At 44.1% G+C, this 16,114-nt stretch overlaps 1 protein-coding gene across 1 annotated transcript; it reads right to left on the bottom strand.

Annotated features, from left to right (window-relative positions):
• Nucleotides 1–1,431: 1,431 nt before the first annotated feature.
• On the bottom strand, nucleotides 1,432–9,994 carry PHYHD1 (phytanoyl-CoA dioxygenase domain containing 1). The gene is made up of 11 exons (XM_040531114.1): nucleotides 8,793–9,994; nucleotides 7,598–7,756; nucleotides 7,150–7,225; nucleotides 6,985–7,032; nucleotides 5,555–5,610; nucleotides 5,312–5,374; nucleotides 5,191–5,212; nucleotides 4,713–4,841; nucleotides 3,127–3,243; nucleotides 2,856–2,982; nucleotides 1,432–1,931 (listed from the first exon to the last, which is right to left on the bottom strand). Exons 1-11 carry the CDS (start codon nucleotides 8,994–8,996, stop codon nucleotides 1,886–1,888), a joined length of 1,047 nt encoding a protein of 348 aa, XP_040387048.1. The 5' UTR covers nucleotides 8,997–9,994; the 3' UTR covers nucleotides 1,432–1,885.
• Between the last annotated feature and the right edge of the window lie 6,120 nt (nucleotides 9,995–16,114).

Raw genomic sequence — 16,114 nt, 5'->3', positions numbered from 1 at the left:
ATTTATGCACTTGACGTAGATGTTTTTCCAAATTGCAGGTAGTGGTGCGTATAACCAGGGGACAAACTATCATTCCTCAGCAGAAAGGTGCTATTCTAAATTATTAACTCTTGTAATGGAAAGATATAGAAAAACGTTTAGCTGTTTCCACTGCTAAGATCCTCAACCTTCACCACTAAAGTTGTAGAGTTGTGTGAGATTAAGAGTCACTTTCCCTCCATCCCACTCACAGCTTTCAAACTATAGAAAAGGGACGAGGAGAGCAGCTGAAACTTGCTACCAGCAGGACTGAACTCAGCATTGCTGCTGTTGCTATTACCCAGCCTCCAAGTTCCCACCACCTGAGCTGTGACAAACTGTGTGCTGTATTGAGTCTTTTCTGCACCACCCAGCAATGCCCAGAGGGATGAAAAAATACTTCTTACCATAAACTTAATTTGATGATTTTAAAAAAAATGGGACGATCAAACCGATGCCAGAGATGGGCAATATCCTTTTGAAAGGGACAAGTCAGTAGGAACCAGAGTCTTGCTCCCTAAGCCAATCTACTTTGACAGAAAATAGATTACAAAAATAGGTTTTAAGTCCATTCTGCCTTTATCTAGATTTAACTGGGCACCAGCAAGGTTAAGTTTGTTTTCCTTGCAAGTTTTTAGAAGTGATCTGAAGTTCTAATTATTCTAATTTCATGGTTGTGCTTTTGTACCAACCCCTTGTAGTCAGACATTGATTTCTGTAAAACACTCTTCAAAATGTTAAATGTCAGTTTAGCTGACCAGTGACACCACCAGTAAAAAGCTAATTAACAATTTGAAATGGAGTTGAGCTTTAGAGCAACTACAGGCATACCTACATGGTCCTCTGTAAGAAAATAGAAGTTTACTCTGCCAAGTCTCCAAGCAGACTGGAGGTTTACTATGATGTAATTAGTGCACTAATGAGACCAGGCTCATATCTCAAGTTTGCCAGTACACCAGTGCCAGTGGAATTACTCCTCCATGGCTTCTGTTCAGCTTAGGATACAGGCAGGAGCTTGCCTCTGATTTAACTCACATTACTTAACATCCGTAACGTTTCACCTTGGTGTAAAGTTGGTTTGGTTTTGTTGGGGTTCTGGGGCTAGTAGTTGCTCTTGTTGCACAGAGATCAAACTCACCATCACACAGCTTTGCCCTGGCCACATGTGTTGGGAGAAGCTCACGTGCTGACTTCCTCAAAGATGGATGATGTGAGGGAGATGAAAAGGAAGACTTCCAACCTTTTATTTAAATGTTAGGAGTCTGGGGTTTTTTGTTTTCCTAATTTTAACATGAATCTTTAAGAACTGTAATATTTTTAAATCAGCAAACCTATAGTTCAAGTGCTCAGCTGCAATTTGCCAGAAATACCTAGAAGAATAATTATAAAAGTAGACTTCCTGCTTCATTTTGCCCACAATAGTATTACCTTTAATTATTATTCAAACAATGGACAGAGATCTAAGGCTAAGTCAGAGATCTTCACATGACAGGTTCACTTGCATTGCTGTGATTAACAGAGCCAAGCATTAAATCTCTGCCTAAATAGAAGAAAATACTAAAGATCTGCAAGAAGAAATACTTATCTGCCCCTATAGTCAAGGTGGAATGGTCTTTAATGGTCCATTCTCAAGACTGAAGAAGTTCCCTTACCAAATGGGCTGGGCGACTATTCTCGGCACTAGTAGTGTTCATGTATTAGAAGCTTCTGACTAATGCAGGTGTATTCAGCTGCATGAAGGTTCCTCACTCTGAGGACAGGATAAATTAATCTTGAGAGCTGATGTAGTGACAGTTACATGTAAAGATGAGCAAACAATCAAAGGAATAACGATCAGCTACTTGACTCCAGAAGCCAGTCACTAGCTTCAAGTGTAGAGCAGTGGAAAAGGCAGTTCAGGAGTTGGCTGGAGCCTAGGAGATAAGGAAGAGTTAAAAAACAAAACTTCAGAGACTACTCCAGTTCTACGGTAAATCAACTGAGGTACTACTGATGGAAACTGTGTCTAAGGAATACTTCATCCAGCAGTCCCCAGGACAAAACCTGATAGAGCGAGAATAGAAAAAGTCAACATTTTAGAACCCTTCGGTTTGAACACCATGGTTACCTGTACTCATTAGTTCCATCTTTCAGGCACTCAGCTGTTTTATTTTAAATTTAGTATAAATTACTTTTAACTGAGAGGCATCCCTGAAGCGTATAAGTAATTGCATGTTTTTGTGAGGTGGAAGTGCACTGAAAATTGTAAGCATGGAATTTTCTCTAGCTCCAATATGCTCATTGCATACGACCTAGAAGAGTCATTAAATGCACTAAGACATGACAACTTGAAAGCTTCCATTAAACAACATCCTTCTAAGAATCATGCTTCTCATTCTGTCTTAATTTTTCCCCTCTTCCCAAGAGACCACTGCCTGCTGTGCTGCACTCCAAGAATTGCAGATGAGGTTTTTATTGCTGGCTGAAAACGAGCAGATCCAGCTGTACAGAGCTAGGGAATCCTGGTCAGTGGGTAAGACAGCGCTCATCTCCCAGGAACAGGCTCTGAGCTGTTGGGAACTGCTCCTGAGCTAGAAAATTTTAGGACAAACCTGCAACAGTGCCAGCAAAGAGAAGTTCTTCAGAGCATATGCAGAGGTAATATTGGGGAGCTACAACATTTATTTCAACAAAACTGTGGTTAGCCCAGCTCTGTGCAATGCAGAGAACAACTTCTTGCGCATGTTGACAGGATTGTGCTGCCAACATGCAAGGAGACCAATAAAAGTTTTAGACCAATAAAAGTTTTATCTTGGTCATTGCACAGAAAAGGCTCTGTTTCAGGACAGCAACCTTACCAGTTATCCTTGCTCCAGCTGGTGTCCTTGGCTTCCATTATGTGGAAGGTGAACACATGGCGAGAGAACTCCGAGCTGTTGAGTTCACTCTTATGGACAACTTCCCCGTGGATGAGAATGAGTCCACCTGTTGGAAAGACATACCTGTACTGCTTTTTTTCAAATTGTGAGTGCTAGCTTTAGAATATAAGGAAAGTACAAGTGTTACAATGGTATCTCCCTCGTTTTTTCTTGAACAGTAATGCACTCCTGTTTTGGGGCGTGTTTTTACCTTTACTTATAGGCACAGGTATGAACTGGCTGTCGTCATAGGTTGGCTCTGACCCTACAAACTCCACACACGTCGAGGCACCTGAAGCTGCACGCACCATTCTCCGTGTAATCCCATCTGCAAATCCACAGAAAGAAGTGAACACCCATAAAAATTAAAAAACTAACCAGATTTTGCACAGTGGTGGAAGAATATAGTATTTTCTCTTAGCAAAGACAGAAATTTTCTTATCATGCATTCAATTCTTTCCTTAGAAATTTGGGGATTTTTCGTCAAAGATTTGGGATTTTCCAGATGAGGCAGAAACTGATGAATAGCTCCTTTTTGTTTGCCTCCCTGACTTTCTGTGCATTTCAACATAGCCATTTAGGAACACAAATCATCAGGCACTTATGCACGACCAAACTTTCATCCATTTTTCCTTTCTAGAAGAGTATAAATTGCTATCAGAGTGCAACCAACTCCAAAATTTATGAGGGTTGAGTACTTTAAATGAAGAGTACTATGATTACTCTGAGTAAACACTTAAGTTGGAAGCCAAATAGTGCCCTAGAGGCAGCAAAAGGCAGAAGACTGCACCCATAACCCAGCAGTGGTTAGAGACACAGCAGCCACCACCCATCGCTATGACTTGAGCCTGTGCTGATCTGGTCTCACCCCTGTTCCAGGCTGCCTGGACACTGTCCAAGAGAGCCTTGCATAGACTTGGAGGCTCCCCTTGTTTACAAAAATTCAGATCGATGTTTGGAAGTTGTACTGTGGGGAAGAGGATTTTTGTTCCCCTTACAGATTACTGTCAGGAGTAAAGAGGTTATTGGCCAGTGCAAAAAAAAAAAAGAGCATCTTCGTGAAGAGGACGCAACGTGGAAAAGAAACAGTTTTGTAAGTGAATAAAAAAAATAAAGTTGTTTCTTAGTGTATTCCCACTGGAAAGCAAAAGGAGAATCACTCTTTGCAGTCCAGATCAGGCTTGCTGAACAGTTAAGCTACAAAGCTGTGGAAGGAGCACCAGCATTTGGCAATGACCAGTTTCACTATAAGACGACAAGACCTTTTAGTTTAAGACCTTCACTGCATTAAAATCTTAAGTCTCAGAGGTCTTGCAAAAAAGTCTGAATCTTGCAAGGGAAAGCTTCTGAAATAGTACTGAAGTCAAAAGACAGGATGCAAGGGCAGTTTTAATGGGCCTCACCCTAACAGGTTCTGGAATAAAGAACAATTCAGGAGGGCTATCTTTCCTTGCCCCAGTAACCTACATCCTTTGCTTCTATACTAGATTTCAATCTAGAACTAAAACAGTATCGGCTATGTATGGTACCTGTTTTCAATAAGAAAATATACAATATTAAATTCCTTTGATGGAGAAGTGGCTAGGAGCAAAGTGAGGCAGTCAATAAACCTGCTGAAAAACTGAGTGTAGATTTGACAGCAGCTCAGAGAAAGACCCCTGTGCAGTAGATAGTCATCTTTTCGACAAAGACATGCTGCAAGGAGAACATGTAACGCCATGGACCTTACTCCTCACCCTTACGCAAGGGAGAGCGTGAGTGGGTTCTGCAGCACACACCGAATACCGCGACCCTTACTGGTGTGGGAGCCGGGAATGAACCACAAGCAGCCGTTCTCCTGCGTGGCGTCCTCCAGCGCAATCCAGAAGCCCATCACCCTGCCCAGAGGCTCCGTGTGCAGAAACGTGGCGTCCTGGTGCGGTGTCACTGCGGCAAGAGGCGCTGGTTGGGGGCTTGGAAAGCCCCTGGAGCCCAGCACCGTGAGGAAGAGGCACTTGGTGCTCTTTGATTGACCTACCCTGCCCTCCCACCCATCACACATGTTAATTTAAACACTAAAGCATCACCTTTCAGCCTGCTGCAAAGGTCAAGCTAGCCCTTTGTTCACGTTGCATACGATGTAGAAACATTCTGGAAAATGCAGATGCCTTTTCCTACAGTTTTAACATTCGGAGCACAAAATTCATAAGCTCAAGACTGAGCCTTGTTCCTGGTAATAATCCTTTCCTGAAGGAGTATTATCTGCAGTGTAACAGAGACACGGGATGAACCTCACCTTCCCCACCAATGCCAGGTTGCTGCAAGGAAAAGGAAGATGCATGAAGAGAGGAGTTTCACAGCTTCCCACCAAGCAGTGTCTTACTCCTGGGGTGACACGGGGACCCGAGCTGCCGTACCTTGAAGATGTACATGCTTTGCACAACTACTGGTCTCTCAAGGCCTAGTTTTCTTCCCAGTTCCTGTTAAAAAAAATCCAAAATTTATATTCGCTTTTTCCACAAACTACAAAGCATTATTACTTGGAGACATTTAAATTACCTTTTATGGAATAGAATATTAAAATTAACTATTCCTTAAGATTAACTATTCAAGAATTTAATTTTTTTTTTCAGACAGCTCTAGGGACAGCATCAGCTTACCTGAACCTTGGGGGAATGAGTGATTTGCTTGAAGATAGGATCATGGGCATGCAAGGCTAAAGGGGAAAGACAAGGCTCAGGCTGAAGATTTCACAAACAGAAGGGAACCTGAAGGCTGTCAGTGATGAGCCAAGCAATGTAAGTTGCAGCCAGAAACTTTCACATCCACCAGGAGTGGCCACATGTGGATTAGCATCATGCCTAAGGTGACACAGCCCTTCCGGGTTAATACCATCTTCTTTAGAGACCAAAATACAGTGGCAGCAAACCACAGCTATATAAAAAAAGCCATATAACTATGTTAAAAAAAACATTATGTGATTAAGAATTATATTATGCAAAACGTATGAAAACAAAGTAAAGACACTGACTTGCAGCTCCCTCCCTGCGGGGCTCCTGTTCGCAGCCAGAAACCGTCCCAGCAGGGGCTGCCACTGAGCAAGGCCCAACCGAAGGCTCAAGGCTCAGTCATTACAGGAAATAAATCAAAGAGGAGCCTCTGCATTGCTGAGTCAGCAGGCAGCTGTAGTGGTTTTTGTTTCCCAGAGGAAAAGCTGGAGTGTAAGAGCACAGCAGAGCGGCAGAGGTTGGTTTTTGTGGGGGGGGTGTTGTTTTCCTGAGAAAACCAGAGAGCCAAGAACTCGCAGTACTGATTTTTCCAAGTTTGCTGAAGTTAAACCCGAACAAAGTTCAGGCGGTGGGGGACGCACTGAATCACGCTCTTTATTTTCCACGTATTGTTTGAAAAGAAAAGGGATCAAAATGCAAGTCGGGTAGCTGGGAGAGAGGAAACAGGTCACCAACTGAAACCAGCAAGAGTAAAGAAAAGATGCTGGCAATGGCAAAGGGGAGAAGACGACTTCAGTGTGGGCAACATGCTGTGCAGGACACAGGAGACATGTCCTAATGTAACCAGCCTCAGGTGGGGAAGTTGCTCAAGCCATCTCTGATGCAAGAGGGGCTGAAGTCCAAATTTTTGCACATCGGTGATTCTGTGCTATGCGTGACCCTCCTGGAAGCGTTGTTTTTTCTTTGAAAAGGTAACTGAAAACTGTGAAATCCTTTGACATAAGAGAATAAGGGGCAACGTGGAGAGAACCACAGAGGTAGTGATGGAGCGATGTGGGAAAAGTGGACTGCCGTGCCAAAATTTAATGCAGAAATCCACAGCCAAAGAGGCTGGGGGTGCAAAGAGAGGAGCTTTGAGGCCACAATGGCAAAACGGGGTGAAGTTTGCAGTATTTGGGGAAGCAGTCCCCTGGAAGCACAGTGAGGAGCAGCAGAGCATGGAGGGAGTCACTTCAGCACCCAGGAAGGTTTAAACTCCAGTGATCGAGTTATTTCTGGTGAGAGGGTCTGGAGAAGTCCTCGTGTCTGAGAACTGCCTCCCTTTTGCCCACCCCTCTCAAAACACCCTCATTTAAACGTACCGTGGCCAATCTTGCTGACAGATCTCTCCTTTGGAATCAGAAAGTTGCCTACAAGACAAAAGCAGAATTTAACATGGTTTGCACAGCAGGAATTGTCCACAGAGCTGGAACTCGCCCCTGCCTCCTCCTGTCCCCTCACTGGGGCTAACTCGGGTCAGAGCTTACCCCTCTCATCCAAAACGCCTTTCTCAAAGAAGAATCTAATCTTGTCTCCACTGGTTAGGAAATAATCCGAGCTGCCCTGCCAGGGATAAGAGCCCAGTAAAGACAGCAGCCTTGTAAATACATACAGGAACCTTCAATCAAAGGGGTAACACTCACCTGCATCTTTTTCCCCACCAAACCGCAGCATGAACAAAGCACAGTCAAAAGAAATCATGTGTAGGTTTTCCACAAAGCTAAATCTCTTGGCACTGATTAGGACTTCACCAGAACCTCACACCCATGGGCTACAACCAAACATTCGCAGAGAACTGGAGCACAGATGCCTGCTGCAGCGGCACGTGCCATTAGAAGAAAGTTTTGCTCCCCCAGGGTGGGTGCTGAGCAGCAATTTGCCTTCCCCCCTTCCCTCCCAGGGCTGTAACGGGGCCAGCCCTGCCCCACGAGGTACCTGTGCCTGGAGCTGCTCCCCTTCCTTGGTGGAGAACTCCGTCCGGCAGTGTGACGGCACTTCCATCTCGGCTACGATCCCCTGAATCTGCTTCCTCATGCTGTCGCACTCCTCCGGGGTGAAAAAGTGCTCCAGGACAAGGAAGCCATCCTGGCGGAACTAGGAGGAGACGGGGTGGCTGCCCTCCTCCAGGGTGCTTGAGGAAGGCAGCGCAGAGCAACAGAGGGCAGCTCTGGCCCTCGCTGTGCCTCATAGTAAGAAAAGCACCCCAGGCTCAGCTCCACAGCTGGATGACATGTAGTAGGCACGAGAGACACCTTGACTGCCGTACCGTATTTGATTTAAGGTATGATTAAGTCACTTTTAGTGTCTCTAGTCTAACACAAACTAATTTTTCTGCTGCTCCTGGCATGTTCACTCGTTATGGTTTCATCCACATAGGACAAAACCTAAGTGGTGTGTTGGTTTTGTTTGTTTTGGTTTTGTTTGTTTTTAAAGTTCAAGAGGAGTTTCTATTGCAAGAAAAAAAAAAAGATAACTAGTTAACAGGTTCAGATTCCATAGAGTTAAGGAGAACAAATTTCAACTCCTCAGCCCCAAAACCAGAGAAGACATCACTGCTAGAGTCTCTGTGGCTTAAGGATATCTTATCTAAGATACGTGACCAGCAGCTATTGAGTTACAAATCCTGCTAAGACGAACAGAGCACTCATAGCCGGAATCCAAGTGAGAATGAGATTCCTTCACAGAGAAAAAAACCTTCCCTGGTTTAAGGGAAAAATCCCTGTGTGATTTCTCATGGTTGGCTGCACAACCCCTTTCAAAGGGAGGCGAACCCTGCTGGCACTGCTGTTTCCTCATATAGAACACCCTGGAGATTATCCTCTGATGGGCAGATTTCAGCCTTGCAGATGACAGCTGAGCAGCAGACAGAAGTGCATAGCACAAGAGAGATTCCTCAGGGAGCTCTGCAGGACAAGGGGCTTTCCAGGAGAATTTGTGGCCACGACAGGGTCCTCACACACTCACATGAATGCAGTACAAGAAGCTGAGCAGAATACAAAGTGTTCGTAGAAGCAAATCTCCGCTAGACCCAGCCAACGCTAGCGAGTAGCAACCGTGCCTTACAAGCAGCGTCACTGCCTGCGCTGCGGAGACGCTCCTTCCCCAGGCACGCTTCCCACCTGCTCCTTACCTTCTGGATCTGATGCTGGGTTACAAACGCCATCGGGGCAGAAGCTGCCAGGATCCCACCAGCAAGACCACAGTGCCAGCCAGGCTCCGCACGGCGGCCTCCCTTCACGTGACCCTTTGGCAGCCTGCGATAAACGCAAGCGCTGGGACAAACCTCCCGAGGGCTGCTCCCCCCTCTCCGGCCGCTTGTTCCTGGAGGGGACATTTGCAGCTGGAGTTTTGCTTCAGCTCCTGGTGCTACTCCACGTGCACAAAATGTGTTTTGCTCAATTTAAATTGTGTGATCACAAACCCGGTCACTGCTTAACTCCAGGGAGAAATGACTTAACCCAGATTAAAAATGGAAAGAGTTAAACTCATAAACACAGTAGTAAAATAAGGGAGGTAAAATAAGATTCAAAGTAGGATGAAAAGATCTCAAAGGCTGCTGCAAAGAACAACAAAAAAAATCCAGAAGTGGCAGTCCAAGCTCCTGCAGAGCTCCCTTCGCTCATCTGAAAGGGAACCCTGTGGCCCAGGAGGTGACAAACATAAGACAGAAAGGTGTCAAAGCTGGAGAGCTTTCAGCAGGGATCCAGCAAAATTCAGACAACGTATCAGCTGTTCTCATTCACGGCTGCTCTTTGCGGATTGCCCCTTTCAGTTGCTTTATTTGCTCCAAGTGTGCATGTAAATGGGCGAACCAAAAGCATACAGCACCTACCAAAGAGAGAAAACGCAATGAAGAGAAAATGCAATAACTGGGGCTGAAGAGGCAGAAGAGAGCGAGTACCAGCAGGCAGCCCAGCGGTGGCGCTCGCTGCCAGCACATCCCTGGAGCCCCTGGGGAAGGTTTTTTTTTTTTTTTCCCCTTTTCCTCCGGAGAAAAACGCTTGGCTCCCTCGGCAAGCGCTGAGAACATCCTTGCGGTAGCACTCGGGGAAGGGAAGGCAAAGAAATAACATCACAGGGACACTTTTATGCATCAGTCGTCTAGCAGAAGAAATATATAGGGAGTAAAAATTACTCCTGGGTAGGTGATTAGTTCCAAACGCACGTGCTAGCAAGTTAAAATCCATCTTTTTTTTTTTTTTTCCAAACAGCATCTAATTAAGTCCTCTATTCTGTAAGGGAATCAACTCTGGATAAAAAAAATCCCTCTTCATTTTGTTTAATTCTTTTTCTTGTTTTTCTTTTTTCTTTTTTTTTTTTTTACGGAAAGCAAATTAAGTGTTTTCACTAGAGAACATCTCATTTTGAGCATTAACAAGCTTTTCTCCGCACTCAACAGGACATGAGTTTGGTACTTAGAGCTAAATTTCACAGGAGAATTTAATTACTGGGCTATAAAGGTGAAGGGGAAACAATCTCCAGCATGGCAAAATTCAAAGAATAATCAGGTAGTTCCCCCCTCTTAGGAGAGTTTCTCCAGACAGCAAAGCTGAACTGTTCAAGAAAGCTGGGTAACCAGCAAGGGGAAAAAAATAAAGACACCCTGCTGTAGCTATTGCCTGTAAGGCAATCTTACGAGGACCTACCCCTCCACTCATGAGTAGCCCTGCTTGGAAGGTAGCAATCCTGATAAATATTAAAAAAACAAAACAAACCACACTCCCATACTGTTCCTCAGTCCTTCTGTGTTACGTGGGTCATTCACAACGTCACTCGTCATTCCCAGTAATATATTTCAGCAATTTAGCACGTCATCTCCTCCACTCCCCGCATTACGCACACTCAATGACTTCAGAATTCATTGGAGGTCATACGCACAGTGGGAAACCACAGCTTTCCTGGTTTGTTTATGGAAAGTGTTGTAAACAAGCACCACGAGCAGCAGATCACAGCCCAGCGAGTGCACAAACAAGAGACAACCATCCGAGTTACAGGATCCTCTCAGGAGTCCTCCAGCCCTTTGCCATTTCAGACATGCTCCTATTTTGAGGCTCAGGAAGACATTGTCAGCAAGAGGAAAACCACCACCCCTACGTAATGCCTAAAAGGAGGCAAAGAGAAGGACGTAATCTTTGTAAATATCTCCTCTTCCAGTAAGTTTAAATAAGGAAGGTAGAAAGCACTCGGACAAAACTGGGAAGTGACCCCTCTTTCCTTCCCTTCCTCCCCCTCCAAGAGCTCCGTGCAGGCTGTTAACACTTTCTCCTGCCAGCTCTGCAAGAAAACTGCATTTCTGGCAAACTCCTGGGAGACTGCCAGAGCCCAGCCCCTGCCTGCGAGACAGGTACAGGAGCGAGCGGCATCTGGGACGTGAACAACCCTGCAGCAGACAAAGCATGAGTGTTTCAAATGCCATCCTGCCCAGTGCAGTTACCCCAATTTCTTCCTTGATTTGAGTTCCTACTGATACCACCCGGAGCCGAGCTAGGTCACCAGCTCCCCACAGCTTGGCGCTCTCACCAAGGTTGCTGCTGCTGGAGCTGCCGGGACTGGTAGGTAGGCAGCAGTTTCAGCTGGATCTCTTCTCTCTCCTGAAGTCTTCAGTATGATCAATGATAGAGTGTTTCATGAGAAACAAGGAGCGCAGGAACAAAGGTAGTGTTTAAATTGCATTAAGTAGCCTATTAGTATATATTTAAGATGTCATCAATACTGGACTACTACTGTTTTCCCTCCGTTGACAGTCCCCACTTCTCTCAAGCTACCAGAAGCCTCAGGAACAGAGGAATTTTCCTTCAAGAGAATTCTCAGTCATCCACAGGTACAAGCAAGATAATTTCTTTCTTCAAAAATCAGTAGGTAAAAAGCTTACGGTGTGGCAGGGCTAGAGAAGTGTACCTGAACAAAGCTAAGAGAGCTCCAACTACCTCTACTGCATCCCCACACTATGCTTTAGTGAGCTACAGAGAAAGTTGGGAATTATCTGGATTAAAAGTGCTTTTTCTAGCAAAGACATCAGTTATTTACCTTCAGGCTCTTTCCCCATCCCTTTACTACAGTCTCCCAGGAATCCAGCAAGCATCAGTTCTCTGATGGCACCTTCCATTCATTCCTTTTGCTCAGCTATTCAGAGGGCTGAACACTTGCCAAAAGCAGCTTCATTCCAAGAGAGCCTTAGATGACAAGAGGCATTTTGTCCTCTCCTTTCTTAGTTCCGTCCTAGCGACATTTCTTTAAAACTCCATGCCAATAACTGGCATTACAGACTAGCACCCTTCACAGCCTGCTGAAGTGGGTCTAATGGCACTGTGGTCAAGCAGCCGCAGACAAAGGAAGCAGGGGAAGACAAAACACAAGAAGCACCTTTCTATGCCATAAAGAAGCTGCACAGAAACTAAAGCTGTCTTTGAAAGTTACAGGCTGATTCTCTGTAACACATCGTGAAGATGCTCAATTAGGAGAGGATACCTGTCAGCATTTTCCAGGTGAAAGGAAGAAAAAGTAGTGCGTGGGGTAGGCAGACAGCTAGGAAACACAAACTGTTACCAGTAGCTGGCTAAAGGCACCATTTCTATGGCAACTGCAAGTTTTCTCCATCGACTTCAGTGCCTACCTTTCTCCTGGGGAAGGAGAGCACAAGCTGCATTCTGAAAAACCAAGTTTCTACAGGTCCAAGCAGACAATCCTCCAACAATCTGTATTTGGCAATGTAAGTTGTTTCAGCCATTTCTTAAAGTGATGGTGAAATGTGTAAGGCAGTCCAGGCTTGCCACTGAACAGAATCTTTCACCGCACATCTACTTTCTTATTCATAAAGAAGTGCTGTAATCCACAGGAGCTCAAGCGATGAGTAAAAATACAATAATTCTACACAATAGCTAGAATTAACATCTGTCTTCTGAAGAGTGAGATTGTCAGAGGCTAAGTGCCTTTGCATACAGGAAACCAAAGAAAACAGACATAAAAGGAAAATGCAAATTAAAAATTCAATTTTTTATTCTGTTAAAGTGTCCAGTCTTACAAGTCTTTCAGAGAAAACAATAGCAGCCTTCAGTGCTTAAGGTGGAGGTGCTGTTGATCAGCTGCCCAAACAATCCCACGTACAAAGTGAATGCCATGATTCCGAAACGTTACACCAAGTTGCAGGTCTCAGATGCCAAACCACAACCCTGCGAGCACAACTACAAAATGGGAGCGAGCAATGTTTAAGCCATGAGTAGTGTCTTACTTAAATGGATGCGTTTGTCAGCTTTAAAGATGACTCAGGCCAATTAGCCCCCTTCTCATTAAGTTGAAAAAATCTTCCCATTGTTCAATAAACTTCCTTTAAAGGAGACAGAGGAATAGAAGGGTATTTCCAGAAATTCCAAATTAAGCCTTTCTTTGTCCAATTTCACAAAGTTAATCTTAGTTGTTGGAGTCCATCAATTCAAGTGCAGTTACTTTTGAAAAGGGATTTCAGACAAGACCTCTGGAGGATTTTATGCTTCCAAAGCAGTTAATATTAACCTGTCACTGCAGCTGGAGCAATGGAGATAGAGAAAGGTTTGAGACCAACAATACCTTTGTCCAATTCCAGTTCTGCTTCATGCACTGTCACAATGCAGATAGGACAAAATCCATTCCGTTTTGGCACATGTTTATTAAGAGTACAGAATCTGCTGTGTGGCCAAACAGCAGTCAAAAAAAAGATGCAATGAGGAGGAAAATAAATCAAAGTGAAACTTAAATGAGAGCTTTAGTATTTAGCACTGACACAGCCTAACCTTTGGTAACATTTCAGAGTAGATGGTGCTACTGTTTATGGTATGACAAGATTGTTCTTCAGTGAGAAAAGTCATGCTGACACTTAAGAAATCTCTCCATGCTCTCCACATTTGAAAGGAAAAGAATCAGAGGGAAGAGCTGGCTTCAGGCAGAAACAATTGGAAATACTCTAGAAGAAGCAAGTGCCTCAGTGGAGAAGTTACCTTAATGTCTGGAGAAGGCACAGCTCTCAATGAAAAAACTATTCCTCCCCTGAAGGGCTGAAGAAAAAAATCCAGAGAATTCAAACCATGCGAGTCCCTTTCCAAAGGGGAAAAAAGGTAAGGAAGGGAAACGATGTCACAGCTGTTGAATCAACAACATTCAAGCCTTTTTTCCTCCCCATATACAACATCCCCTGAAAAGGATGCGATGTTGTTCTGAAATTCCTAGAATCATTTCTTAGAGCAAAAGAAGAGGACCCACGGTGTGGTTCAGCAACAGAAAGCCACTTAATACTATTTATGGTACTGAACACCAAGAACTTGCTTTAATTAAAACGAACCGAGCTAAATGGAGTGTATAAATGGTAAAAAAAATAAAAAGTGAGGTAGGACATTCTCCAGAAGTGACAATTAATACCAAAGAACACCACATCATGAAAGATACCAGTAACAGCTTGTATTGGGCTTCTGTTTAACCATTGAGACCAGCAGAGGAAATTAATTTCAGCTGCTGAATTAGCTAGAGACCAAATAGTAAATTCAGAAATTAATCTTAAAGAAAAGCTTCAACTTACATTCCAGTGCATAGTTTCAGAGATACAGCGAGTTTTAACATATTTAATGGGTTTGGTATCCCTTGCCTTACAGTTAGTTCAAAAAATTAGTTGCAACTTACTACTTTTTGGGGTATTTAGCAGGAAAGGTAGAATTCCATTTTACTAACCTTCAGTCCTAGCATGGGATGATCATGCTTGTGATCAACAGGGGCTCCAAGAATTCATTCAGCTCAGCAGCGCTATTAAGGAAACAGTTTTAATTCAAGTTGCTTTTATAGTTTAGCAGCTAATAAACTTGTTTTGCTATTAACTAGAGTGCTTTGAAAAGACAGGCCAGGAAAATAAGATGCTGACCTGTTGATTGTCTGCTTCGGTTGAAATTTTTTCTGAACATACAGATCTGTGTCAGAAAAAGCTAAGCTTCAGGCTGACAGACTTGAAAGAAAAAAAATATAATATTCACTGATCGAGTGCTTGCAAATGGGGAGGGATTGTTGACGTAAGCTCATCCCTCAAACTGAGCAATCCAGACAGGTATGGGAAGTGGACTGACTCACTGTGCTGTGGGTTGAGTTTTGCTGGAGTCCTAAGCAGCAAACATGCTCAGGATCTCGTGGTTTAGACCCTATCCTTGAAGTTTTAAAGCTTCTTCCATTTCATCATAGGAAACTGAGATACTGGTTCCAGAGTATATCTCATGGAAGACCAAAAAGCACATGCCAGGAGCAGATAGTAAATAATACCATCTTCCAGAAAGGCAATTTATTTTCGTGCCACCTGTGTTTCTGGTACAGGAACTTATCAGACTGCTTATTCCGATTTTGCCACCCAGGAAGCTATCTCAAGCCCTAGCAGCCATGATTGAAAATTTGAGCTTGGAATATCGACATAGGAGCAAAAAGCTAGTGTTTCCATGCATGATCAATACTGGCCTGTCTTAAAAATTGCTTTGTAGACCTCAGGCATAGGACAGTCTACTCAGCAAGCAGCAGCATAGCTCTGATATTTGATAGAACTTAGAGATTCTCGCTTCTAGCGAGATATTGCCCACTTCTCCTATGAATTCAGCACTGGCATTCGCAGTTCAGGAGGCTTACAAGCTTCTAGAAACACTGCAGCATATAAGCAGGAGCTGCTTATAGAAAATTCTAGCCTAGCTGCACAGAGTTTAATTGCATAACTAGCATCGCACCTAGAATCAAGAGTCAAAGCACTCATCTACGATGACCTAGACACACAGGAGAAATCTCTGCTCCCGTAAGCTAGGTTAAAATTCTGCTCCTGTAAGCTAGGTTAAAACTCTGCAAGGTGCAATGCCTTTTCAGCCCTGCCTAGCCTAAAACGCACATGTTGTAAACCAATTACCCAATGGCCTTGAATACAATACAGAGTTCAAGCCTCTATTCAGTTATGATTGCTCTTCAGCACAATATTTTGGCACCAAATAAGGAAGAAAAAAAAAGGCTTCCTTCACCCTCCAATACACCCTCCACCCTGCCCCTGCAGCCACCACGAGGGACCGGCTGGAAAACAGCATTACCATCGGTAAGCCTAAAGCCACTCCTGCCTTACTTAAGCAGCGTTAAGTCCACCTAGCAATTCCTTTCCCGTCAATCCGAAATGCTCGCGTGAATGAGTCCAATCCAAGAAGCATCAGCATTAACACTTCTGAGCGCCAGCGTTTGCTCTGATGCAGCGCATTTTGGAGCAGCTTTCTTCCCCCATTGCTTCAGCAGTGGCCCCAACCCTAACACGATTTCACCAGGCTAACCCTGTTACAAACAAGAAGAGCTTTTAGAGTGCCTTGCCTTCCAGATAAGGAGATTTAATTATGTTATTCCCCTGGACTGTTTAGACTTCTCGTGATGAACTAAGGGAGGCAGAATTTACATCTTCCTTAAAAGCAGTTTTATAAACAGATTTCC

The sequence above is a fragment of the Cygnus olor genome, chromosome 19, assembly GCF_009769625.2.
Source record: "Cygnus olor isolate bCygOlo1 chromosome 19, bCygOlo1.pri.v2, whole genome shotgun sequence".
NCBI lineage: Eukaryota > Metazoa > Chordata > Aves > Anseriformes > Anatidae > Cygnus > Cygnus olor.
The sequence above is the reverse complement of the archived record's forward strand: the minus strand, read 5'-3'. Positions and strand labels throughout refer to the sequence as shown.

Coding starts and splice junctions, on each gene's coding strand:
- PHYHD1 (XM_040531114.1), bottom strand. CDS start 8,996: ATGTCCCCTCCAGGAACAAGCGGCCGGAGAGGGGGGAGCAGCCCTCGG. Junction 7,757..8,792: donor CCCAGCATCAGATCCAGAAG/GTAAGGAGCAGG, acceptor GTCTCCTCCTAG/TTCCGCCAGGATGGCTTCCT. Junction 7,033..7,149: donor AGGCGTTTTGGATGAGAGGG/GTAAGCTCTGAC, acceptor TTTGTCTTGTAG/GCAACTTTCTGATTCCAAAG.